The sequence below is a fragment of the Rutilus rutilus genome (genome assembly GCF_951802725.1).
Source record: "Rutilus rutilus genome assembly, chromosome: 1".
In the NCBI taxonomy this organism is placed as follows: Eukaryota; Metazoa; Chordata; class Actinopteri; order Cypriniformes; family Leuciscidae; genus Rutilus; species Rutilus rutilus.
The window spans coordinates 12,522,871-12,549,970 of NC_140209.1; the positions used below are offsets into that span (position 1 = coordinate 12,522,871).

At 38.7% G+C, this 27,100-nt stretch overlaps 3 protein-coding genes across 5 annotated transcripts in view; 2 read left to right on the forward strand and 1 right to left on the reverse strand.

The window, feature by feature from the left end:
• LOC311287787 (uncharacterized protein) overlaps positions 1 to 27,100 on the forward strand; it is a 449,286-nt gene that overhangs the window by 37,206 nt on the left and 384,980 nt on the right. The gene's annotated exons all lie outside the window — the stretch shown is intronic.
• LOC311301305 (uncharacterized protein) lies at positions 1,097 to 8,789 on the forward strand. 2 transcript variants are annotated; one of them, XM_084426274.1, is made up of 4 exons: positions 1,097 to 1,186; positions 2,420 to 2,730; positions 6,310 to 7,541; positions 8,504 to 8,789. In XM_084426274.1, the coding sequence occupies exons 2-4, from the start codon at positions 2,673 to 2,675 to the stop codon at positions 8,549 to 8,551; spliced, it is 1,338 nt and encodes a 445-aa protein (XP_084282400.1). In that variant the 5' UTR covers positions 1,097 to 1,186; positions 2,420 to 2,672; the 3' UTR covers positions 8,552 to 8,789. The 2 variants fall into 2 exon arrangements, with proteins under 2 accessions (XP_084282400.1, XP_084282401.1); XM_084426275.1 differs by having other exon boundaries at positions 2,591 to 2,730; positions 6,430 to 7,541.
• Positions 9,579 to 25,338, reverse strand: LOC311297794 (uncharacterized protein; the record flags this gene model as incomplete). The annotated part of the gene is made up of 6 exons (XM_084420231.1): positions 9,579 to 9,584; positions 15,368 to 15,453; positions 22,562 to 22,620; positions 22,711 to 23,198; positions 23,367 to 23,438; positions 25,330 to 25,338. The coding sequence occupies 6 exons, from the start codon at positions 25,336 to 25,338 to the stop codon at positions 9,579 to 9,581; spliced, it is 720 nt and encodes a 239-aa protein (XP_084276357.1).

The window sequence follows — 27,100 nt, forward strand, 5'->3', positions numbered from 1 at the left end:
ACTTCCATATCAAGGACTGTATGTTGAACAGTGAAATTAGCTTGCTGCTACCACCACAACTTATTAAAAATATAGGTAAACATTCATAACTTACCATAAAACACTGCCTGCTCCGAGTGGCGTGCTCCTCAAGTCAGAAGTGAAGAATCCAGAAAGTTCCGCAAAGAATGAAAAAAGTAACCAGTTGCTGGGTCAAAATAACCCAACCAGCGTTTATTTGTGAATTGACCCCCTTACAACTCATTTGACCCAGCATGAGCAACCCAATAATGTGTTTACAGTACCCCAAACAACCCAACTTTTTGACCCAGCACAATCAACCCAACAATTTGTTTACAGAAACAACCCAGCATTTTTTAGAGTGTAGCGCAAAATACTCAACAATTAAAATATAACCTATTTGAGGTTCCTAAAACAATTAATATGCCAAGCCTAGTTAAAGTTTAGAGGTAATATTAAATAGTCATTCAAATACAATACAGGATATGATCTATCAGCATAATTAATACTAATCAACTAATTAATTAATTACTGTAATTTAATTACTTTTTATTCTAAAAGTAAAATAAGGAATTACTCTTTAAAAATAGTACAGCAATCTAATTGCGCAGTTGAAGATGTAATTAGTAGCTTGTAAAAGTTACGAGAATACAGTCTTCTGTAGAAGTATTTTTATTTCAGTGTTTTTTCTTTAGTGAGGAAATGCGCTAGTCCAACATGGATCTAAACATAATAGTAGTTTTCTACTTTTATCTGGGGTTTCAACAAAAGGATATTCTACAGGTGCTAATCTACCAACATGCCTTTACTATTTGTCTTAGGACGCTACAGAATATACTGAGCCGGACTTTACAGGCCAAAACACTTTTCAGACTGGATGGAGGTGATCCTCCTCTGCTTATTCTGACTATTTTGCTTCACTTTTGTGAAAGTTCCTTTCACCTTTAGTAACTGGAGTCACTTCAGTACTAAAATAATAATAATGGAAGGCTACTAGTAAAGCTGAATCTGCGTGGCCCTGATTGGCTGCGGGGGTGTCCCGTACGCGCGTGCGTTGGCGGCCGATGACGTCACCGCTCGCTCGCACCGTCTCTCTTCCCTCGTTGAGAGTTTCAGCGTCTAAAGAAGAAGAAGAAGAAGAAGAGTTTCAGCGTCGAGTCTTCTGAGGAGAGGAGAGCAGTTCACGGTATTTCTCATATACAACCATCACACACACTTTATAGAGTTTGATTAAGCGACAGACTCATTTCTGTATTGTTTTCATCGATCACAGCGATACTTGTGCGTCTTTTCTGGCGTCTTCCTACTGAAATAAACATTTAGTGCAGCAGCAGCGAGCATGAGGAGAATAAGTTGAGTTCATTCAGACCTGAGCGATTTTGTGTTTGTTTGTGTGATTGTCTCGATGTTTGGAGTGAGAACTGTTACTGAATGTCGAGTTAAAGTTTGAGATCTGTGAGGAGAATTTATGGGAATCGATCCCAAGTGTTGCTGTTGCCATTTTAATGTTTACCTTTATTTATTTGTCGACATTTATCTTTGGCAGATTACATTTACTTATTAAAATTGATGTAGACACTTTATATTGCCACTGTATGAGTAATGAACGTAGGAAATATCAAATCATGGTAATATAGATAAATATTAATTAAGTTTGTCACAGGAAACGTTACATTTTCTTTATTTTTTTTTTAGTTTTATGACCATTGTCAGTTTCTGTACAAACGAATATGTAGGCTAACACGTTAATGATGAAATTACTTTATTGCAATTAATAGTTATTATAAAGTCAAACTATATTTAGATTCACATATTGATGGAATTACTTTATTGCAATTAATAGTTATTATAAAGTCAAACTATATTTAGATTCACATATTATGGTGTTGTAGTTATTTACATGAAGAGGTTCATAAAGAGAGGTTATTTAATTATTTTTATTTTATTATTGATGATTTATGTTACACTGTGAGATATCTTTCAATAGGGCAGTTTTACAGGCTTATATCATGTATCCTGACTCAAATAATGTGTTTCTAACAGCAAACACTCAGAATAAAGTGAGATGATCTGCTGATGATCCTGAATGGCTTGTTGAATGAGTGTTGATAGTCTGAGGCTCATCAATATTAACAGATCTGCTGAAAACACTCTTTATTTCATGACAATAGTTCCTGTTTTCATCTCATTTATTATGCTGATGTCTTCAGATCTCCTGTAAATTGACACTTAAAGCTCATTTCATTGGTGTCAACAGACTGAGGGGATTTGTTGGAGACAAATCTGTAGATTTACCTCTGTTTATGCTTATAACTGTTTTTCTAACCATTGTTTATACATGGACGATTCTACACTATTTATATTCTGTTGTCCATGAGCATAAAAACAAACTGATATATTTTTGATTTTGCTAGAACAGCTCACACACTGTAATTCATCATCAGTGAAGCTCCTCCCATATCAGTCACATCATCAGTGAAGCTTCTCCCCCTGCAGTCACATCATCAGTGAAGCTCCTCCCACTGTAATTCATCATCAGTGAAGCTCCGCCCACAGTAATTCTCCAATAAATGCTGTAAATTCCCATCAGCTACAAGTGAAGACGAGCATCAGAGCATCAGGAAGAGCTGAAATCTGCAAAGACTGAGTTTATTAAAGAGGACAGTGAGCACATGAGTGATCCAGAACCCTGCAGAATGAAACACACTGAAGATCCTGAAGAACAAAGAGGTTGGTGTTTATTCTTCATTCATTCATGATGCTGAAGAACATTCATGTTAGAAACATCACATTTAGATAAACAGTTAAACTATGAAATGGGTACAGGGAACATTTCAACAAATGTTCAGTAGAGGCAGGTTTGAGAAACTTTAATATTGATTGTCAACATCAAACCAAGTATAATTTAATATTATAATTTAATATTTAATTTAATATAATTAAGTAATTTATTGTAAATATTGTCGAGATTATTCTTTTTTATTTTTAATTTTTTTTAAATACTATGACAAATTCTATTTACAACTTCAGGGGACTGCAATGGGGTCCTCATTTGCACCCTCATATGCTTGTTTGGTGATGGGTCTATGGGAAGAAAATTATATACAGAATGGGGGGATGTTAAAGAAATTTCTGTTTCACAGACGTACTTTGAGATTTTAATCCTGTCCGAATCTGCCATGTATGTCTTTTTCTCACACGACCTCTGTAAAAATTCCAGAGCAAATGACCTACTGTTTTTCGTCAAACTCGGCGGTCCTCAGAGAAATCGAATCCCGTCCGAATGCGAATGTCTGTGATTGCCGAAAATGTTTTTTTCCAAAACGCTTTTTCTTGTGTGTTTTGGTCAACGTAAACTACCGTACAATCTCTCGCTATACGCTGATTTCACGCAGCCGTTATTTTGAAATCGAAAGCGAGGCTCCGGTGGGAAGAAAACCGGAAGTGTCGCCTTTAATCATAGGAGAGTCGTGAATGCGATGGCGTATTGTTGTGTTTAATGATGTTGTGTCAATTCTAAAACTGTACATACATTTCTTTCATACTTTAGACTATATACAGTGAAATTTATTTATAAATAAAATAATTTTTTTATATATAATTCAGAGAGTAAAAAATGAAGCAGGAATGAACTATATACATATCCTATATTAGATATTATCTTCCAATAGTGTAAATCGCGGCAGCAGCTTCAGGTTGGTAGTCCATGGCATTGTTGTTTATCTGTACTTCCGGGGCTCTTCCCACCGGAGCCTCACTTTCAAGTTCAAAATGGCGGCTGCGTGAAATCAGCGTATAGCGCCGGTATTCACGTTTCTGCTTTTTGCGCGCCGATAATGGTTGTAGATGTGTTCGGTACACTGCGAAGAAATAAAACAGAAATTAAAGATTATGTTTCCTCCCTACTCCAGTGTTGCATCACTTTCTTTTTCGCCGCCATCTTGCCATTGATCGGTCATATGACCATACGCAATCCACGCATTCTGAACACGTGATCTTCTGCAATGCCCACATGTAAAACACAGACACTCCTACCTCGGTAATAAACACGGAGATGTTAGTCCCGTCCGAATCCGTACATGAAATCACAGACGTAGGTTGATAAGAATTGTAACTCAAACGTTGTTTGGAAAACTAGTACTGTCCGAATAGGGCTAAAGGCAGCCCATCTAGCGCATCTTTTCGAACAACGAGGTTATGATAAATCTGACTTTACTAAAGCATGGGATAGGGCTCTAAGTACAGACCGCGCCTCATTGTTAAAGAAAAAACCTAAGCCACACACGACGTCAAAATGATTTTTTTCCACTAGCTACACTCCAGCAGCAGGAAGAATAAAAAATATGCAAGCATTGGCATGTTCTTAACAGTGACCCGACACTTAAAGACATCTGTGCTGAGCCGCCCAGGTTCATATTCAGACACTCTCGTAACATTCGCGCCCGATTGGTCCACTCAGATATGACTACCCCACCCTCGACTACTTGGCTCCTCAGCCCACCCCTGGGTTTCTATAAATGTGGCAACTGTGCGCAATGCTCCAGTTCGACCAATGTGAACAATTTTTCACGTCCCCGCACCGGTAAGAAATATTCTATTTCTTCATTTATCAGTTTAAAAGTACACACGTAGTATACCTCCTAAAGTGTCCCTGTGGACTGGTTTACATAGGTCAAACAAAACGTCAACTTAAACTAAGGATAGCTGAACACAAAACAGCAATTCGTACTCAGAACTTACAGTTTTTCTCGATTGCTTAAACACTAAACCAGGCTTTTGAACTAAAATTTCAAAACTATAATGCCATTTATCAAAAAGCACACCCATTTCACTAAACTATAAACACTATTCCCTGCTTAGACACATGAGTCAGATTTGTTGAACTGTCACTGCAAAACTCTACACACAAATCCCTTATTTTCTCATTGCCTAGACCATGTTGTCATATAGAAAGCACTAGCATTCAATATTGTTCACTCAAGTCAGCACGGCTTCAGCTCAGTTAGCACACAATTACCCACGTGAAAACACTAGGAGTCAAAATTGAACACACATCAATCATATCCTTCAATAGATAGATAAAAGGGCCAAAATCAGTTTATTGAGTTTTGGAACAATGGATCCAGAAAGACATGAAGGAAGAGATGGAGGAGGGATAAGGAGGAGGAGGAAGGGCAAGAAGACAAGCAGTCTCAGATGAAATTCAAGCCACTCTAGTTGCCCATGTCTTTATCAATGGTATGACTATGAGGGAGGCTGGGCTACGAGTAAGGCCAAATTTGAGTCGCCTCGAGAACCTTCAGGGAGGTGTGGTGGCAAACAAAATTATATCACTGAATAAAAGACAAACATTTCCAATAGTCTTTGATGAGGTGTATTTTCTTTCAAGAAAAGGCCAGCCGTCATACAGTCACACAGTGTGGCACAGAGTGTGACAGTGAAGGGTGGGCATCCTTTCTCCTTTATAGTCTTGACTCCCAGAATTGTATCTTTCTAGGCAAATGATGGTATTTCAACCATATGTGGAACATTCTTAGACTAGTGTTCATCATATTGTCTCCTTGAGTGGAGGCCCTCCTGTCACGTAACAACACTCTTTACCATTCCAATACAATTCCATATTAGAATATGGTTTGTGTGTGCTCTTTTACTGTCACATGATGGTCACACACATCTTACTGTAAGTAAATATAAAACATTTTTTAGAGGAGAGAATAAAAAAAAAAAAAAAAAGTAAAACAGGGAAAAAAGTAACATAACTTACCAGTTTTGGAAATGTTGTTTTGAATTTATTGGACCAGTGTGTTAGACTATGTTGTAGTGTGTGTGTGATTATGAGGGCTTGTGTGTCCTGTCTTAGGGCAAAGTTTGTTTTTTAAGCAAGAGTGAATGGTTTTGAGCGTAGAGCTTAATTTTGACCTGAAAATAGGATGTTTGGGAAATTGGGTGAGACGTTATGGATTTGTGTTTACAGTTTTGAGAATACGAGGCATAGTTTCAAGAAATGTGTTTAAGCAATCGAGAAAAACTGTAACATATGCCATGGCGAGGCAATAAGCAGGCCAATCATAGTTCCCCTGCATCATTGAAGTTTTGGGGAATTGAGAAAATCACACCCCCACCCAGAGGTGGGCTGAGGAGCCAAGTAGTGTGGATCATCATGTGACACTTACTGTAAGATATTGTTTTCTTGTGAAACTCTTTTCACACAAATGAATGGTTTCTCGCCTGTGTGAACACTTAATATTCCTCTCTTTGAATTATTTATGTTGTACTGAAAATGAAATAACTTTTTCTCTTTGATTTCAGACCTGATGGAAGTGAAGGAGGAGAGTGAAGAACTGAGTGAAGTGAAGGAGGAGAGAGAAGAACTGAGTGAAGTGAAGGAGGAGAGAGAAGAACTGAGTGAAGTGGAGGAGGAGAGTGAAGAACTGAGTGAAGTGAAGGAGGAGAGAGAAGAACTGAGTGAAGTGAAGGATGAGAGTGAAGAACTGAGTGAAGTGAAGGAGGAGAGTGAAGAACTGAGTGAAGTGAAGGAGGAGAGTGAAGAACTGAGTGAAGTGAAGGAGGAGAGAGAAGAACTGAGTGAAGTGAAGGAGGAGAGAGAAGAACTGAGTGAAGTGGAGGAGGAGAGAGAAGAACTGAGTGAAGTGAAGGATGAGAGTGAAGAACTGAGTGAAGTGAAGGAGGAGAGTGAAGAACTGAGTGAAGTGAAGGAGGAGAGAGAAGAACTGAGTGAAGTGGAGGAGGAGAGTGTAGAACTGAGTGAAGTGGAGGAGGAACATCATGTCAAACCTGGAGAAAAACCTTTGAGTCGCTCAACGACTAAAAAGACATTTGCAAAGAAAAGAAGAGCCAAGAAATCTTTCACCTGCACTCAGTGTGGAAAGAGTTTCACAACCAAACAAAGTTTTAAGCGTCACATGAGAATTCACACAGGCGAGAAACCATTCACGTGCGATCAGTGCGGGAAGAGTTTCACACAATCATCATCACTTAATCTTCACATGAGGATCCACACCGGAGAGAAGCCGTTCACATGCGATCAATGTGAAAAAACATTTCTTAGGGCTTCAAACCTGAAGTCACACCTGACAGTTCATATGAAGGAGAAGCCGCATTCATGTTCTGTGTGTGGAAAGAGTTTTTCACGGCTGCAATATTTACATGAACATCAGAAAATTCACACTGGTGTGAGAGAGTACGTGTGCTTTGAGTGTGGAAAGACTTTTATTACAGCTTCACATTTAAAAGAGCACCAGAGAATTCACACTGGAGAAAAACCTTACAAGTGTTCACACTGTGACAAGAGATTCAGTCACTTAAAAAGTCTGAAAACACATGAGAGGACCCACAGCAGAGAGAAGCCGCACAAGTGTGATCAGTGTGGAGAGATTTTCTCTTTTAAAAGTGAACTGAAGCGACACATGAAGATCCATACAGTGGAGAAACCGGATCACCATGATCCATGTGGAGAGAGGTTCCTTCAGTTATCTTCAGTGACTCACTCAAATGGAAAACAATCACAGTCTGAGATCACAGTAAGTAGTTCATCTTTATGTGCTGAGCATTAAAGTCTCTCCTGTGTAAGTTAGTTTCCTAACAGCCATGATGAGCAACAGGACATCTTGGTGGTTGCTTGCATTCTGCTTCACATTTTTCACATTATTATGAGATATTGAGTTATAATTATAAGAAATTATCTCATTATTACATACAATTTTCATTATGAGATGTTTAGTCCTTAATATGAGAAAGTTATTACGAGAAAGTTTCTAATTATTATTAGATACTAAGTCATAATTATTGAACAACATTTCTCATTATTGTGACTTTCATATTTATATTATTTGTGCAACTGTGATGGAAACAGGCTTCCATACTTTGTCCCACAGACATCATATGACTAAACAGATGAATATAAATTAGCTTTCTGTTTCTAACATCTGCTTGTTATTATTAATTTCATGAATTAGTTGCAGCCCTAGTTCATTTAAGTTGCTTAATTTTGTTGCTGTGGCTTCGACAAAACCTGATTATCATGTTATACTGCGCGATTTGAAGATCTTGAGTTACAGATGTCACAGTTCTGTTCAGTTAGTTTCAGTTTCATGGACTTTTAGTTTGTTTTCTCGGTCACATGTTCACCTTTGTCTTAGTTTTCCCGCCACTTATCTGTCGTCATGGTCATTCATTTGTTCTGCACAGGTGTTTGTCATTTTACCCTCATTTGCCTTGTATTTAAGTGGCAGTCTTTTCAGTTCTCATTTGTCAAGTCACTTTTCCGCAGAGTGGTTGGTTTCATTTGCCTATCTTGTTTGTATTACCTTGTGGAGTGGAAGACGTTATACCTGATCTTCATCTTCATCGTGTGTTCCTTGCAACCGTTGATGACACAGGATCAATGTCACAATTATTATTGTTATTTATTAGTACTCAGTACTTATTGTAGAATCTGAAATATTTATTGATCATCTCTCATCATGCCTATTATCATTTTTAGCAGAACTGCCAGAAAGCATCTGGAAGAGGACAGAGAGAACGCCAGTGATCCAGAACCTGAGGAATGAAACATCATGATATTGAAGAACAAAGAGATTGGTGTTTATTCTTGATTCCTCATTCATTCTTCATGATGAAGAACATGCTGATGCTCACCAGATTTACATTGTTTCATGACCAATCTAGTGACTTATAACACAAATCATCTACATGACATTAAAATAGATCATATTCGTGCACAGGAGTTGTTGACCAGATTTGATGAGATTAAAATGACTGTTGAACTCATCAGTGATCTTGACTTTGAGCTTCACTTTTCATTTAATGTTAGTCTCTCATTTGAGATCTCACATGATTTAATGTTTCTTTTAGACCTGATGGACGCGAACAAGAAAGGAAAAACAGAAGGCAAAAAATCTGTCACTGCTTCAGGTCTCCTTAGCCTGACTACGTCAGACTTCCTACTTCCGCTCAATTTCATTTCGCTTCTGTAGTCAGTCTGAGATAGCAGCTTATCTTTCAGTTTTTCACCGGCCTTCAGATGGCCGGGCCAATCAACGAACAGAGGGCGGGCTGAGAGCCGTGACGTAGACACTAATTGTACCGTGGATGCGTAGATTTACTTCACATAATCTGCAAAAGTCGCGCATGTGTGCGCAAATGTTCACTCTGGTATTTCGCTCGATGGTTTTGTTTTCGCATCATACATGTGTTTACAGTGGAAGTTAGATGCGGCTGATCATGCGCATAACACACGCCATAACCAAACGTCATGTGATTGGCTTACGGGTAACCAATGATTTTAAACGTCAGACAAGCGCCCCCTAGTAAGAGAGAAAACACTTCTCTATTATGCCATTCCAGACTCTGTATACGAAGCAGAGTCTGGTATTACCAGGCTAAGGTCTCCTGCCCTCAGTGTAAAAAACACTGCACATGTAAATCAACTCTGAAGGTTCACATGAGAGTTCACACTGGGAAGAAGCGGCTCAGGCTTTCACTCTGAAATCACATCTTCTCACTCTGAATAAAGACCATTTAACTGTGATCAGTGCGGTAAACAGTTTCATTGGGCGTCAGTCCTGAAGAAACACAAAGGAGAAGATTCATTAGTAATATCACAGCAGAAAAGACACGGCGGTGTGTGTTTCAGTGCAGAAGTCCTTTACTACAGAAGATGAACTGAAAGAGTGCCAGAAAATTCACACTGGAGAAGAGGCCATAACACTTTTAAGAGAGACATGAATCTGATATTAATTTTTAACTCGTTCTTCATTGTTTTTCATCAGAACAAACATTGTTTCTCTTCCACTTCTACTATTCCATGGAAATGCAAGATATACTTTCATGTATCTTTGAAACTGGACACTTTTCTTCGCTTCTTCTCTTGAGATGCTTTGGCTCTTATAAGCAAGCAAGCAAATTTTATTGATATAGCACTTTTCCAAACAAGTCAATTTAGTTCAAAGTGCTTTACAGGCACAAAAAAAAAAAAAAAAAAAAATACAAGTACAAGTAAAATACAAGAATAAAATAAAAATAAAGAAAGAAAAGAAGAAGAGGAAGAAGAAATATTATAGAAAGGCCAGGCTAAAAAGATATGATTTTAATTTAGACTTTTAATTTAGACAATTTATATTTCTAGCACGTCTTATTTCTTCTGGAAGATTATTCCAGAGGCGAGGAGCGTAGCGGCTAAAAGCAGCATCACCAAATCTTTTAGTCCGACTGAGACAATTGAACCAAAGTGAAGCAATTTAATGACACCTGGGAAAACCTGTGCAGGTGCTCTGAGTTTAGTAGAGGAATAGTGTGTGACACTCAGTTTAAAACATTCATGCCCTGTAAAATTTGAGCTGATTTCTTCACAGTATTACATTTTTTTGAAATCCTGTTTTCGTGGGTTTTATGAGCTGGAAGCCCAAATTATGTACAAATAAACAACTAAATACTTGAAATCGTTTAAGTTGTGGGCCCTGAATCTATAATCTATGGAAGTTTAACGTTTTGAATGGAATTATGGAAATAAATAAACTTTTCCATCATATTCTAATTTTTTGGAAAGGGTCTGTAGTTAAGAGCTGTTGTGTTGGCTTAAAATGTTATGCTGGGTTAATATGCTCTGCCTCTAGGGGTCGGTATTAACTTGGAGTGTTGATGTAAAAAAAGAAGCAGAATAAAAGGATGGAGTGTTGAGCTTCTGCACGCTTGTTCAGCTGCGTTTTCCTTTTATTAGTACTAGTACAAAATACAACATTTTTGGCGACGAGGATGGCAGCTCTCAGTTTACCTACGCCTGCTTTGTTCTTGCCATGCCCAGGTCATCCCTCGGTACCGATTCATACTTGGCGGAAGATGTTTGAAAACTATCTTGTCGCCATCGATGCTACAGGAGATCGGTGGCCGGAGGAGAGGAAGCGTGCCGTTTTACTACAATGCCTGGGAGCAGAGGGGTTAAAAGTTTTCTACACGCTGCCTGATACAGGTCGGACTGTTGCCGATGCTTTCAAAGCTTTAGAAGAACATTTCCAGCCGGCTACGAATGTAGTAGTCGAACGACACAAATTCAGACAACGCGCCCAACGGCCGGATGAATCAGTAAAGGATTCTGTAGCTGCTTTACGTGAACTCAGTGTACACTGTGACTTCGGCGATCGTACGGAGGAGATGATCCGGGATCAATTAGTGGAAAAAGTGTCCTCTGCACGTATTCGGGAGTGTCTCTTGCTACAGCCACAGTTAACACTGAAGGATGCGCTGCTGTTAGCTGGCCAAACGGAGACTGCTGTGGGACATGCGCAAATGTTCGATGCGGCACCAGTGCACGAGATTAAATATGCTCAGCGTGGCGTGCCACAACGAAACCAGAAATACCACGGAAATCATGTGAGTAAAACACGATCACAGTATACTGCACAGACAAATCGCAGTTGCTTTCGTTGCGGGTCTGGCTCTCACTTGGCCAATGCTCCAAATTGCCCTGCTGCCAAAGTTAAATGTAAGAGTTGCAGAAAAGTGGGACATTTTGCAAGGGTTTGCCGTTCAGAAAAAAAAAGCGCAAGTACTTGATGCCCCTGAAATGGAGGTCCCCGAAATTGTGCATGTGCTTGAAGTGGAAGGGAAACCGCTGTGTGAGAAAATAAAATGCACTGTGGGCATTGGAACTGAGGGAGTGAGCCCTGTCCCGTTTGAGCTCACAGTCGACACAAGTTCTGCTGTTTCCATCCTCCCTCATCACCTTTATAAGCGTCATTTCAGTACATCTTCTTTACGACCCCCCGTGTGAAACTGGTGACTTACTCTAAAGCAGCACTGCCTGTTCTTGGATGCTTGTGTGCACATGTATATTACGGAGATGCGGTGGCCAGTACTAGCATCTATGTTGTTGAGAACGGCACCCCTTTACTGGGCACGGACTTAGTTTCTGGCCTAAACATTCATATTGCTGGAAATAAAGTGGTGTCACCCCCCTCTCCTGCCGTGGTGAGACAAGTGAAGTGACGGCTGCAACAGAGGCCATCGGATGCGCTAAAGGCTTTGTACATCGGGTGAAAGTAAGAGAGTCAGTACCGCCTGTACAGCAAAAGCTGCGCAGACTTCCTTTAACAGTTAGGAATGCAGTTTCTAAAGAACTTTGTCGTTTACAAGCTGAAAACATTATTGAGAGGGTGGATGCAAACAGTAAACAGACAGACTTGGGTCCCATTGACTTCCATAGTAGGAAAAAAAAATACTATGGAAGTCAATGGGACCCAAGTTACAGACATTCTTCAAAATATCTTTCTTTGTGTTCAGCAGAAGAAAGACATTCATACAGGTTTGAAACAACTTGAGGGTGAGTAAATGATGACACAATTTTCAACTCTGAGGTGAACTAATCCTTTAATATGAGTTTCCCTAGCCTGCCTATGGTCCCCCAGTGGCTAGACGTTTTGATTGGTGGAAACCAAGCCCTGGGTATTTTTGAGAAAATGAAAGCTCAGACGGGCGAATCTAGAAATATTCCCTTATGTCGTCATAAGGGGAAAGGTCACCTCTCCTTTCTCTTCTTTGTCCACAAAAAGAATTTGGAGCTGCGCAAGCGCGATATTGGTTTTTCCTCGAGAGACTTCATGGCAGTTGCTCAGTGTTTGGATGTACAAATGAACACAAAGGTATTTTTTTAGTTCCTTCGTCCGAGCTTCTGAAGAACCAGTGGGTTATGTGAATTTCTGATGTGTAATTGTTCAAGTTCAGACAGATAATCTTTCTCTCAAAGTCGTTCAATACTGTTTATGCATCAGTAAATCAAGCCAGTGACTAAACGATCAACTTCACGTCGTTTCTCTTATCTTATAACTAATCTTAACTTTAACTTATCTAAATAATCGTACTTAAACTGTGATTAATATATATAGAGAACGCGATCAAAGAACAATCCCTTTCCAATCGCCCAAGCTGTCAATCACACAGCGTGAGTTTATCTGGACAACTCGTTATGAAATCAATGACGCTGTTACACTGCATAACAAAGCTCTTACATTACTTACCTCATGTTTGCATTGGTGAAATCATTAGTGAGAGTGCAGAAACTGTGTTGCAATGATAAGATCTTCATTCACGCGATCAACCGACTCTCATCTGCTCAATGCTCATCACTGCAACCTTTTATGTGAAGGGAATAGATCTAAATACTTAAACTTCTCACGATTTGTTAATCCCGATAGCTTTAATAGTAAAAACGTATAATAACTGTAATAGTAAAAGTTTTCGAGAGAGTTCCACATGTAATGCAAGATATTTCACATGCAAGCATGCCAGCCAATCACAGCAGTGGGTGTTTACACTGAAGTCTCTCAGCAGCCAATCACAGCAGTGGGCGTTTACACTGAAGTCTCACAGCAGCCAATCACAGCAGTGGGCGTTTACACTGAGGTCTCACAGCAGCCAATCACAGCAGTGGGCATTTACACTGAAGTCTCACAGCAGCCAATCACAGCAGTGGGCGTTTACACTGAAGTCTCTCAGCAGCCAATCACAGCAGTGGGCATTTACACTGAAGTCTCAGTGGGCGTTTACACTGAAGTCTCTCAGCAGCCAATCACAGCAGTGGGCGTTTACACTGAGGTCTCACAGCAGCCAATCACAGCAGTGGGCGTTTACACTGAAGTCTCACAGCAGCCAATCACAGCAGTGGGCGTTTACACTGAAGTCTCACAGCAGCCAATCACAGCAGTGGGCGTTTACACTGAAGTCTCTCAGCAGACACGCCCCTTCAAACAGAGCGTTCAAATCAGAGGCTAAAATCAGGCTAGGAAATATGCCTTTTATTTCTAAATTATAATGAATTTTGATCTAAAAATCATACTAACATTATAAGGGCACACCAGGAAACATTCTAAAATAATAAAAATAATCCATGCAATGGGACCTTTAAGCGAGGACAGTACAGTAGTCACGGTTCTTCTGACTCCTGAAGTTAAATGGCCTGGGGTGGATGTGGAAAGTTGAAATATTATATTGAGTTAAATCCTCTGGATTCGATGAACATGCGCGACTGATCGCATGGATTAACTTAAAATACTCCGTCATTCATGGTCACTTGATAAGAGGAAGACATCATTCAGCCATGCAAATTATAAAATGCTCAAGTATTGCTGAACAATAAATCTAAAATAAAATTGAAATCGCTAAGGCTAAGAGATTATGAAAGTGCTGTGATTTGTGGATGACTGATAAGCGCGAGTCTGGAGGAACAGGCATTTAATTAACTTATTAATTCTCAGTTTTGAGAAACGTAGCCTGCGTGTGTTATGTTGTTGTGTTAATAATAACTAAAGTACCTAATTATGTTACGTTTATTTTGTACTAAAACTAGCGAGTTAGTTACATATGGATTTAAAAGTACCGTTGTATACGTGCTGCGCAAGCTCTCTCTCTCTCACATGGACGTGCGGGTCGTGCGCACAGAGAGAGAAGATATTTGTAAAATGAAAATTGACACGTTTAAATTTTGATCTTGCTTGTGTTTTTTTTTTTTTTTTGTCAAAATGTGAGAAAGAAAATTTGTATTATACATCCGTTTTTAAAATTAAATGATGGACATTTTACTGTCAACACTTATTTCTGAAGACAGACCTGAGAAATAGGCTACAAGGACAGCATCTGGCCTTGTATTGTCAGCATTGCATGCAGCATTAACGTATTTGTATGTCTCTAAATGTCCATTTCTATCCACAAAACTTGTCAGAAGTCATGGTTTAACCCTTCAAGGTCCAAGGGGTTTTAAGTCCGCCTGGCACTATGTTGATATTTTGGCTTCTGGAAGGGTCAATTGTCATAGCAGAGTGAAGAGAGTCCTATTTCTGGATTCTATAGACTCTCAGCTACAAGGTGGATGCAGTGACAATACACTTATTGAGACACTTGTATGTGTTCTGATGTGATATATCACCAAAAATTACAAAAACGGAAGTTTGAATGTTTTGTTTTTTATTATATAAAAAGAGTGAACCATAATGAATAAGGGATTTTACATCAAATATTGATTCCTCAAAGGCTTTAGAACACCTGTAATAAAAGTAGGTGAAAAAATATAAAGAAACAAAATAACTATTTACATTTATGTGGCTGTAGACACCATAAGTTTTTTTTTTTTTTTTTGGAAAAACAGAATATTCAATTCAAAATCGTTGAGAAACATCGTTGAGGAAAGGAAGCAGTATCCTTCTGTTCACGAAAAGAGAGAAAAAAAAAACACCATGAGAGTGAATTGCGGAAACAGCTATCAGGCAGACTTGTGTTCTCTCCTCTCCAAGTTTGATGTCAGCAGTGAACAGTATAGTTATGTTGAAATGCATCTCTCTCTAGTCTCTGTCTGTCTAACCCAGCTGGGCAGTGTATCTTCTGGTCTTTCTGTGTCCTGCTTGCTAACGCCGGCCACTTCCAGGGGTGTGTTCTTTGACTTTGTACCTGACGAAAAAAAGTGAGAGTGAAATACAACTATTTAATACGTTTGATATACGACAAAGGGCAACGGTGTGTTTATAAAACTGCAGCTCGGAAAAAATATCCGCGCCACGCGTTCATATGCGCGTGCACGAAATGAAACGTGCCCTTTCCAGCAACACATCTGTGGGGACCAGTACAGTATATGGGCGTGATGGCACTCCTCATTATGGGTGCACAAACTTTTAAAACAAGACAATGATTATCCAGTCTCCAAGTCAGTTTAGTTACAACTCTGCAATAAAGCAAGATGGAAAGCAATGTATTGACACTGACTACTGATTTATAGGCTATATTGCATTTAAAATGTTGATTGGCTGGACATACTGGTCAATATGGATGCACAACCCTCTGTAAAAATTAACCATCAAGTATCAAGTATTGTTTTTATCATTTAAACACAGTGACATGATATGGCAAGACATTTTAGCTTTTATTCATTCACATTATTGATATCAATAATTACATTTGCACTATTTAAAATGTGAATCCTTGATATTAAGAATGTACTTTTCCTAGTAACAATGTCTATTTCTGATATCAGGAATTACATTTTCATTAGACCTAGTTTAAAGGAGGGATGTAGTGGGAGCACTGGGGTGTCAGGTGTGACTGTGTGGCAATGGCAAATGGTTTTGGCTCACAGGTCAGGTAAGACGGCCCCTTAACAGAATTTTGCTTAGGGCCCCAGGGAGGTCAGGATCGGCTCTGACTGTAAGCACTGTTGTGTTGTGTTCATTTTGTATTATTTATCAAAAATGAATTCATTCACTTCTTCCCAGTGTGAACTCTCATGTGAATCTTCAGAGTTGATTTATATGTGCAGTGTTTTTTACACTGAGGACAGGAGACCTGAAGCGGTGACAGAATTTTTTGCCTTCTGTTTTTCCTTTCTTGTTCGCGTCCGTCAGGTCTAAAAGAAACATTAAATCAAGTGAGATTTCAAATGAGAGACAAACGTGAAATGAAAAGTGAAGCTCAAAGTCAAGATCACTGATTTCCTAGAGTTAATAATTGTTTATGCTTTCTGTTCATTGGATGAACTGATAAAATGATCATACTATTGATTCTGCTACAGTAAATTCTGAAAATAATTAAAATATTAATTATTGATCATAATCTGTTATGAATAATAATTAATTATATTTATACGTGGGCGTATAAACGCTACAAACATTAAATCAAGTCAGATTTCAAATGAAGCTCAAAGTCAAGATCACTGATGAGTTCAACAGTCATTTTAATCTCATCAAATCTTGTCAACAACTGCTGAGCACGATTATGATCTATTTTAATGTCATGTAGATGATTTGTGTTATAAAACACTAGTTTGGTCATGAAACAATGTAAATCTGGTGAGCATCAGCATGTTAAAATTATAATATACGTGATGAGAGATGATCAATAAATATTTCAGATTCTACAATAAGTACTGAGTACTAATAAATAACAATAATAATTGTGACATTGATCCTGTGTCAACAACGGTTGCAAGGAACACACGATGAAGATGAAGATGAAGATCAGGTATAACGTCTTCCACTCAGAAGGTAATACAAACAAGATAGGCAAATGAAACCAACCACTCTGCGGAAAAGTGACTTGACAAATGAGAACTGAAAAGACTGCCACTTAAATACAAGGAAAATGAGGGTAAAATGACAAACACCTGTGCAGAACAAATGAATGACCATGACGACAGATAAGTGGCGGGAAAACTAAGACAAAGGTGAACATGTGACCAAGAAAACAAACTAAAAGTCCATGAAACTGAAACTAACTGAACAGAACTGTGACATGTGTAACTCAAGATCTTCAAATCGCACAGTATAACATGATAATCAGGTTTTGTCGAAGCCACAGCAACAACATTAAGCAACTTAAATGAACTAGGGCTGCAACTAATTCATGAAATTAATAATAACAAGCAGATGTTAGAAACAGAAAGCTAATTTATATTCATCTGTTTAGTCATATGATGTCTGTGGGACAAAGTATGGAAGCCTGTTTCCATCACAGTTGCACAAATAATATAAATATGAAAGTCACAATAATGAGAAATGTTGTTCAATAATTATGACTTAGTATCTAATAATAATTAGAAACTTTCTCGTAATAACTTTCTCATATTAAGGACTAAACATCTCATAATGAAAATTGTATGTAATAATGAGATAATTTCTTATAATTATAACTCAATATCTCATAATAATGTGAAAAAAGTGAAGCAGAATGCAAGCAACCACCAAGATGTCCTTTTGCTCATCATGGCTGTTAGGAAACTAACTTACACAGGAGAGACTTTAATGCTCAGCACATAAAGATGAACTACTTACTGTGATCTCAGACTGATTGTTTTCCATTTGAGTGAGTCACTGAAGACAACTGAAGGAAACTCTCTCCACATGGATCATGGTGATCCGGTTTCTCCACTGTGTGGATCTTCATGTGTCGCTTCAGGTCCACATTCTCTCCACACTGATCACACGTGTGCGGCTTCTCTCTGCTGTGGATCCTCTCATGTTTTTTCAGAGATGATGACCGACTGAATCTCTTGTCACAGTGTGAACACTTGTAAGGTTTTTCTCCAGTGTGAATAATCTGGTGCTCTTTTAAATGTTGAGCTGTAATAAAAGTCTTCTCACACTCAAAGCACACGTACTCTCTCACACCAGTGTGGATTTTCTGATGGGCATGTAAATATTGCAGCCGTGAAAAACTCTTTCCACACACAGAACATGAATGCGGCTTCTCCTTCATATGAACTGTCAGGTGTGACTTCAGGTTTGAAGCCCTAAGAAATGTTTTTTCACATTGATCGCATGTGAACGGCTTCTCTCCGGTGTGGATCCTCATGTGAAGATTAAGTGATGATGATCGTGTGAAACTCTTCCCGCACTGATCGCACGTGAATGGTTTCTCGCCTGTGTGAACTCTCATGTGGCGCTCAAAACTTTGTTTGGTTGTGAAACTCTTTTCACACTGAGTGCAGGTGAAAGATTTCTTGGCTCTTCTTTTCTTTGAAAATGTCTTTTTAGTCGTTGAGCGACTCAAAGGTTTTTCTCCAGGTTTGACATGATGTTCCTCCTCCACTTCACTCAGTTCTTCACTCTCCTCCTTCACTTCCATCAGGTCTGAAATCAAAGAGAAAGAGTTATTTCATTTTCAGTACAACAAAAATAATTCAAAGAGAGGAATATGAAGTGAAAGGACATAAAAAGAGCTCTGATGTAATAAAAACTACTTTCCATAAATGAGGTACATTGATCTTCTAATAATATTTTTTAAAACATTATAGACACAAATCCCATGTTTCTGTAGAAAGAACTATTAAATATATTTGATCAATGTCACAATTATTTATTGTAAAATTTAATTTATTTTACTTAAAACTTTTTAATTATTACAGTCCAGTCACACTAGACTTTTAATCCCAATGACTCCCATTCATTCGCATGTGAACGTGCGTTCAAGTTGGAACGCCAATTCATTATTAGTCATTTATATCATAGTTTAAATAGACTCTTGATTACTCTATTTAACTCTTTACATTATATTTTACTGGTTCATTTGGATTCCAGTGTCACTTAGAGTTTCACCCCGGCCAATAATGCTGATCTCACGGTCACAAACTCATAAGTCTGATTATTAGTCGGAGGTTATGACTAATACTGGGTGATAAACCGGTTTCAGTTTCGAGACGATATGTATTTTTCATAAACTCATACCGGTGCGTTGCAGAAACCGCTGCTGTATCTATTCAATGGCCATGAAGAGCGCTATGTAGAGTGTGTAGAGAGCGGACCGCTATTAAATACATACCCTTCTTACACTAATATTAACAACTTTATAACACAATAAATAACTCACAAAACTAACTCTCTTTAATACTGCAAATACCATGTAGAGCATTTGATTCCCGAGATGCAGAATCACAGAATCCAGTCACTAATGGAACTTACTGTATAAAACTGAACGTCACAGAATTGTGGGATGAATAAATCAAAAGTAGGAATGTACAAATAATCAGATATACACTCCCCTAAAGGATTATTAGGAACACCATACTAATACTGTGTTTGACCCCCTTTCGCCTTCAGAACTGCCTTAATTCTACGTGGCATTGATTCAACAAGGTGCTGAAAGCATTCTTTAGAAATGTTGGCCCATATTGATAGGATAGCATCTTGCAGTTGATGGAGATTTGTGGGATGCACATCCAGGGCACAGAGCTCCCATTCCACCACATCCCAAAGATGCTCTATTGGGTTGAGACTTTGGGGGCCATTTTAGTACAGTGAACTCATTGTCATGTTCAAGAAACCAATTTGAAATGATTCAAGCTTTGTGACATGGTGCATTATCCTGCTGGAAGTAGCCATCAGAGGATGGGTACATGGTGGTCATAAAGGGATGGACATGGTCAGAAACAATGCTCAGGTAGGCCGTGGCATTTAAACGATGCCCAATTGGCACTAAGGGGCCTAAAGTGTGCCAAGAAAACATCCCCCACACCATTACACCACCACCACCAGCCTGCACAGTGGTAACAAGGCATGATGGATCCATGTTCTCATTCTGTTTACGCCAAATTCTGACTCTACCATCTGAATGTCTCAACAGAAATAGAGACTCATCAGACCAGGCAACATTTTTCCAGTCTTCAACTGTCCAATTTTGGTGAGCTCGTGCAAATTGTAGCCTCTTTTTCCTATTTGTAGTGGAGATGAGTGGTACCCGGTAGGGTCTTCTGCTGTTGTAGCCCATCCGCCTCAAGGTGGCATGCCACCAAGGTGCGTGTTGTGGCTTCACAAATGCTTTGTTGCATAACTCGGTTGTAGCGAGTGGTTATTTCAGTCAAAGTTGCTCTTCTATCAGCTTGAATCAGTCGGCCCATTCTACTCTGACCTCTAGCATCAACAAGGCATTTTCGCCCACAGGACTGCCGCATACTGGATGTTTTTCCCTTTTCACACCATTCTTTGTAAACCCTAGAAATGGTTGTGCATGAAAATCCCAGTAACTGAGCAGATTGTAAAATACTCAGACCGGCCCGTCTGGCACCAACAACCATGCCACGCTCAAATTTGCTTAAATCACCTTTCTTTCCCATTCTGACATTCAGTTTGGAGTTCAGGAGATTGTCTTGACCAGGACCACACCCCTAAATGCATTGAAGCAACTGCCATGTGATTGGTTGATTAGATAATTGCATTAATGAGAAATTGAACAGGTGTTCCTAATAATCCTTTAGGTGAGTGTAGATACAGACTAGTGACTGTGAATATTAAAGCTCAAAAAGACTGCTGTTGAAATATGAAGTGTGTATGTTCTGCCGTGTGTGTGTGTGTGTGTGTGTGTGTGTGTGTGTGTGTGTGTGTGTGAAAGAGCGCTGCAGTTTCTTCTTCTACACACACTGAAGCACGCGTGACACTCGTGGTGATTTCAGCGTCTGCTGTCTCCTTATACATGAACACATCCGCAGAGTCACTTCATGAACATTTCACCATTTAATTACTTTAACCTATTGACATTTGTCGTATCATATACAGACAGGAACTCAAAAGTCTTTGAGACACCCTGTCAAAATAAAAGTTCGGTTTAACTTGAAATAACAGAATAGAGGCTTACTATTGTACATTAGAGTGTACTTCGATTAATAGTGATGATGATAATAATAATAATACAAACTCAAAGGTCTTCATTGAAATTACAGAAATTGCACACAGTAAAAACATACTTTATAATTATTATTAGCCTAATACAACTTTCCTTTTAACATTTAACATTTTAAATTATACTGTTAGCTTTATGAACTGATTTGATATATATACTATAATTACAACACTGACTACATAGGGCTGGCTGATATGGCCAAAAAAATGTATCACGATAATTGTTTTATATCAGTCGATATCGATAATTATCACGATAAATGTCAAATCTTTATTTCTTTCAAGTTTAAAGGCAGATTTTTGCTCCTAAGTGAAAGTTGTAGAAACCAGAGCGATAATTGTGGTTTTAAACTACTCTGTCAGAACATATCATGACAAACACTTCCAATCAGGTTTCTGCATGTGCTAATGGGGGATATCGTTTCAAGTCTTGAAACAGGTTTGTGTTGCCTGACTTTGATGGCACGTTTCTTCAGCACAGTTTGCAGTGCAGGCTGCAATATTAATATTACATGTTCTGTCTCGAAACGCATATTTGACAGTGAGTTGACAGTATTAGCTTGAGTTAGGATGCAGATTTACTATGTTAAATTTATGTTCATTAACAAAAACAGTAACATCTGTTAAAAACAAATTTAACGACCTCATTTTTATTTGGTAAAATGTAATATTCTGATTGAGTTTTATTAAAATTAACCATTGGTCATCCAGTATCATGCATTTAGATAACCACAGATAGTACACAAGACAGTAAATCAAGACATTCCTTTGCCCCATAAAACCAACTTATCTGATCATGGTAGGACCTTCTTGCCCTGTTTGGGGGATGGGACCACAGATCCCAGGGTGAAGTTTAAAGATTATTTTGTACATATACCAAATAATTGTGTCTCAGTCGTTACAGATTCCTTTATCCATGAAGCTCTTCCCGAATTGATCACATGTGTAAGGTTTCTTTCTGGTTCTTCCATCAGGTCTAAAAGAATCATGTGACATTTCAAATGAGAGAAAAAATGTGAAATAAAAAGTGAAGCCACAAGTCAAGACCACTAACGAGTTCAATAGTCATTTTAAACCAATCAAATCTGGTTTGAGGATGGTTCCAAACATGACAGAATGTTTCAGGAACATCATACTAACCTTTAAATAACATTATATTAACATTCAGCAAACTGGACATTTGTATGTTCTTGGAATGTTACAAATCAACGTTGCTGGAATGTTGAATTTTAAATTAAGTTGAAAGGAACATGTTTGAGGAACATTTCACCTTTTAAAACACATACCTCTAACGTTAAAAAACTGGCCATTTTTTACGTTCCCAGAACCAACATTTGGTTCTGAATATTTGGAGAATGTTCTTATAAAAACCGTCTGTTAGCTGGGGAACTACTTACCGTGACTGTGGTGAGGTGGTTTCTCCACTGTGTGGATCTTCATGTGTAGCTTCAGGTGACTTTTAATAGTGAAACTCTTCCCACACTGATCACACATGTGTGGTTTTTCTCCAGTGTGGATGCTCTCATGTGATTTCAGATCTCCTGACCGACTGAATCTCTTGTCACAGTGTGAACACTTGAAAGGTTTTTCTCCAGTGTGGATCCTCTCATGTGATTTCAGATCTCCTGATCGACTGAATCTCTTGTCACAGTGTGAACACTTGTAAGGTTTTTCTCCAGTGTGAATTCTCTGGTGCCGTTTTAAACTGTCCGCTGAAGTAAAAGTCTTCTTACACTCAAAGCACATGTACTCTCTCACACCAGTGTGAATTTTCTGATGTGTATATAAATTACACCGCTGTGAAAAACTCTTTCCACACACAGAACATGAATGTGGCTTCTCCTTCGTATGAACTGTCAGGTGTTTCTTCAGGTCTGATGCCCTAAGAAATGTTTTGCCGCATTGATCACATGTGAATGGCTTCTCTCCGGTGTGGATCCTCATGTGAATCTCAAGGCTTGATGATTGTGTGAAACTCTTCCCACACTGATCACATGTGAACGGTCTCTCTCCGGTGTGGATCATCATGTGAACATCAAGGTTTGATGATTGTGTGAATCTCTTCCCACACTGATCACATGTGAACGGTCTCTCTCCGGTGTGGATCATCATGTGACACTTAAGATATTGTTTGCTTGTGAAACTCTTTTCACACTGATCACAAATGAATGGTTTATCACCTGTATGAACTCTCATGTGGACATCAAGACTTTGTTTGCTTGATAAACTCTTTCCACACTGAGTGCAGGTGAAAGATTTCTTGGCTCTTCTTTTCTTTAAAAATGTATTTTTAGTCTTTGAGCGACTCAAAGGTTTTTCTCCAGGTTTGACATGATGTTCCTCCTTCACTTCACTCAGTTCTTCTCTCTCCTCCTTCACTTCACTCAGTTCTTCACTCTCCTCCTTCACTTCCATCAAGTCTGAAATCAAAGAGAAAAAGTTATTTCATTTTCAGTACAACATAAATAATTCAAAGAGAGGAATATGAAGTGTTCACACAGGCGAGAAACCATTCATTTGTGTGAAAAGAGTTTCACAAGCAAACAATATCTTACAGTAAGTGTCACATGATGATCCACACTACTTGGCTCCTCAGCCCACCTCTGGGTGGGGGTGTGATTTTCTCAATTCCCCAAAACTTCAATGATGCAGGGGAACTATGATTGGCCTGCTTATTGCCTCGCCATGGCATATGTTACAGTTTTTCTCGATTGCTTAAACACATTTCTTGAAACTATGCCTCGTATTCTCAAAACAGTAAACACAAATCCATAACGTCTCACCCAATTTCCCAAACATCCTATTTTCAGGTCAAAATGAAGCTCTACGCTCAAAACCATTCACTCTTGCTGAAAAACCAAACTTTGCCCTCAGACAGGACACACAAGCCCTCATAATCACACAGACACTACAACATAGTCTAACACACTGGTCCAATAAATTCAAAACAACATTTCCAAAACTGGTAAGTTATGTTACTTGTGGTCCCATTTCATCTGAGACTGCTTGTCTTCTTGCCCTTGCTCCTCCTCCTCCTCATCCCTCCTCCATCTCTTTCTGGATCCATTGTTCCAAAACTCAATAAACTGATTTGGGCCCTTTTATCTATCTATTGAAGGATATGATTGATGTGTGTTCAATTTTGACTGAACATGTGTCTAAACAGGGAATAGTGTTTATAGTTTAGTGAAATGGGTGTGCTTTTTGATAAATGGCATTATAGTTTTGAAATTTTAGTTCAAAAGCCTGGTTATAGTGTTTAAGCAATCGAGAAATACTGTAAGTTCTGAGTACGAATTGCTGTTTTGTGTTCAGCTATCCTTAGTTTAAGTTGATGTTTTGTTTGACCTATGTAAACCAGTCCACAGGGACACTTTAGGAGGTATACTACGTGTGTACTGTTACAATTGATAAATGAAGAAATAGAATATTTCTTACCGGTGCGGGGATGTGAAAAATTGTTCACATTGGTCGAACTGGAGCATTGCGCACAGTTGCCACATTTATAGAAACCCAGGGGTGGGCTGAGGAGCCAAGTAGTCGAGGGTGGGGTAGTCATATCTGAGTGGACCAATCGGGCACGAATGTTACGAAAGTGTCTGAATATGAACCTGGGCGGCTCAGCACAGATGTCTTTAAGTGTCGGGTCACTGTTAAGAACATGCCAATGCTTGCATATTTTTTATTCTTCCTGCTGCTGGAGTGTAGCTAGTGGAAAAAAATCATTTTGATGTCGTGTGTGGCTTAGGTTTTTTCTTTAACAATGAGGCGCGGTCTGTACTTAGAGCCCTATCCCATGCTTTAGTAAAGTCAGATTTATCATAACCTCGTTGTTCGAAAAGATGCGCTAGATGGGCTGCCTTTAGCCCTATTCGGACAGTACTAGTTTTCCAAACAACGTTTGAGTTACAATTCTTATCAACCTACGTCTGTGATTTCATGTACGGATTCGGACGGGACTAACATCTCCGTGTTTATTACCGAGGTAGGAGTGTCTGTGTTTTACATGTGGGCATTGCAGAAGATCACGTGTTCAGAATGCGTGGATTGCGTATGGTCATATGACCGATCAATGGCAAGATGGCGGCGAAAAAGAAAGTGACGCAACACTGGAGTAGGGAGGAAACATTATCTTTAATTTCTGTTTTATTTCTTCGCAGTGTACCGAACACATCTACAACCATTATCGGCGCGCAAAAAGCAGAAACGTGAATACTGGCGCGATAGCAAGAGATTGTACGGTAGTTCACGTTGACCAAAACACACAAGAAAAAGCGTTTTGGAAAAAAACATTTTCGGCAATCACAGACATTCGCATTCGGACGGGATTAGATTTATCTGAGGACCGCCGAGTTTGACGAAAAACAGTAGGTAATTTGCTCTGGAATTTTTACAGAGGTCGTGTGAGAAAAAGACATACATGGCAGATTCGGACAGGATTAAAATCTCAAAGTACGTCTGTGAAACAGAAATTTCTCTAACATCCCCCTGTGAAACTAGTCCCGTCCGAATAGGGCTTTAGACATAAATTCACTTGTGGTACTACAATTTCTTCTGCCTCGCAGGAACTGGCCCACTGGTATATTGCAAACCAGATGAGGCGAGTGATTACTGTCTGCTCTTAACAGGGTGTTCCGATAGATAGTGGATTGTAGGATATTATTTGCATCCTTAGAAATGGTAAGGTCTAAGAAATCAATGGACTGCCTGTTAAATTCCATAGTAAAAGACAAATAATCTGTAGTGGAATGTACATGAGTCAAAAAATTATTTAACTCATTAGGTGTGCCCTTCCATATTAAAAGAACATCGTCTATGTATCTGTGCCAGAGTGATATTTTGGAATGGAACGGGTTATTTTCAGTATTCTGTATATATTTTTCTTCCCATAGACCCATCACCAAACAGGCATATGAGGGTGCAAATGAGGACCCCATTGCAGTCCCCTGAAGTTGTAAATAGAATTTGTCATAGTATTTAAAAAAAAAAAAATAGAATAATCTCGACAATATTTACAAGAAATTACTTAATTATATTAAATTAAATATTAAATTATAATATTAAATTATACTTGGTTTGATGTTGACAATCAATATTAAAGTTTCTCAAACCTGCCTCTACTGAACATTTGTTGAAATGTTCCCTGTACCCATTTCATAGTTTAACTGTTTATCTAAATGTGATGTTTCTAACATGAATGTTCTTCAGCATCATGAATGAATGAAGAATAAACACCAACCTCTTTGTTCTTCAGGATCTTCAGTGTGTTTCATTCTGCAGGGTTCTGGATCACTCATGTTCTCACTGTCGTCTTTAATAAACTCAGTCTTTGCAGATTTCAGCTCTTCCTGATGCTCTGATGCTCGTCTTCACTTGTAGCTGATGGAAATATACAGCATTTATTGGGGAATTACAGTGGGAGGAGCTTCACTGATGATTAATTACAGTGGAAGGAGCTTCACTGATGATGTGACTGCAGGGGGAGGAGCTTCACTGATGATGTGACTGATATGGGAGGAGCTTCACTGATGATGAATTACAGTGTGTGAGCAGTGTGTGAGCAAAATCAAAAATATATCAGTTTGTTTTTATGCTCATGGACAACAGAATATAAATAGTGTAGAATCGTCCATGTATAAACAATGGTTAGAAAAACAGTTATAAGCATAAACAGAGGTAAATCTACAGATTTGTCTCCAACAAATCCCATCAGTCTGCTGACACCAATGAAATGAGCTTTACGTGTAAATTTACAGGAGATCTGAAGACATCAGCATAATAAATGAGGTGAAAACAGGAACTATTGTCATGAAATAAAGAGTGTTTTCAGCAGATCTGTTAATATTGATGAGCCTCAGACTATCAACACTCATTCAACAAGCCATTCAGGATCATCAGCAGATCATCTCACTTTATTCTGAGTGTTTGCTGTTAGA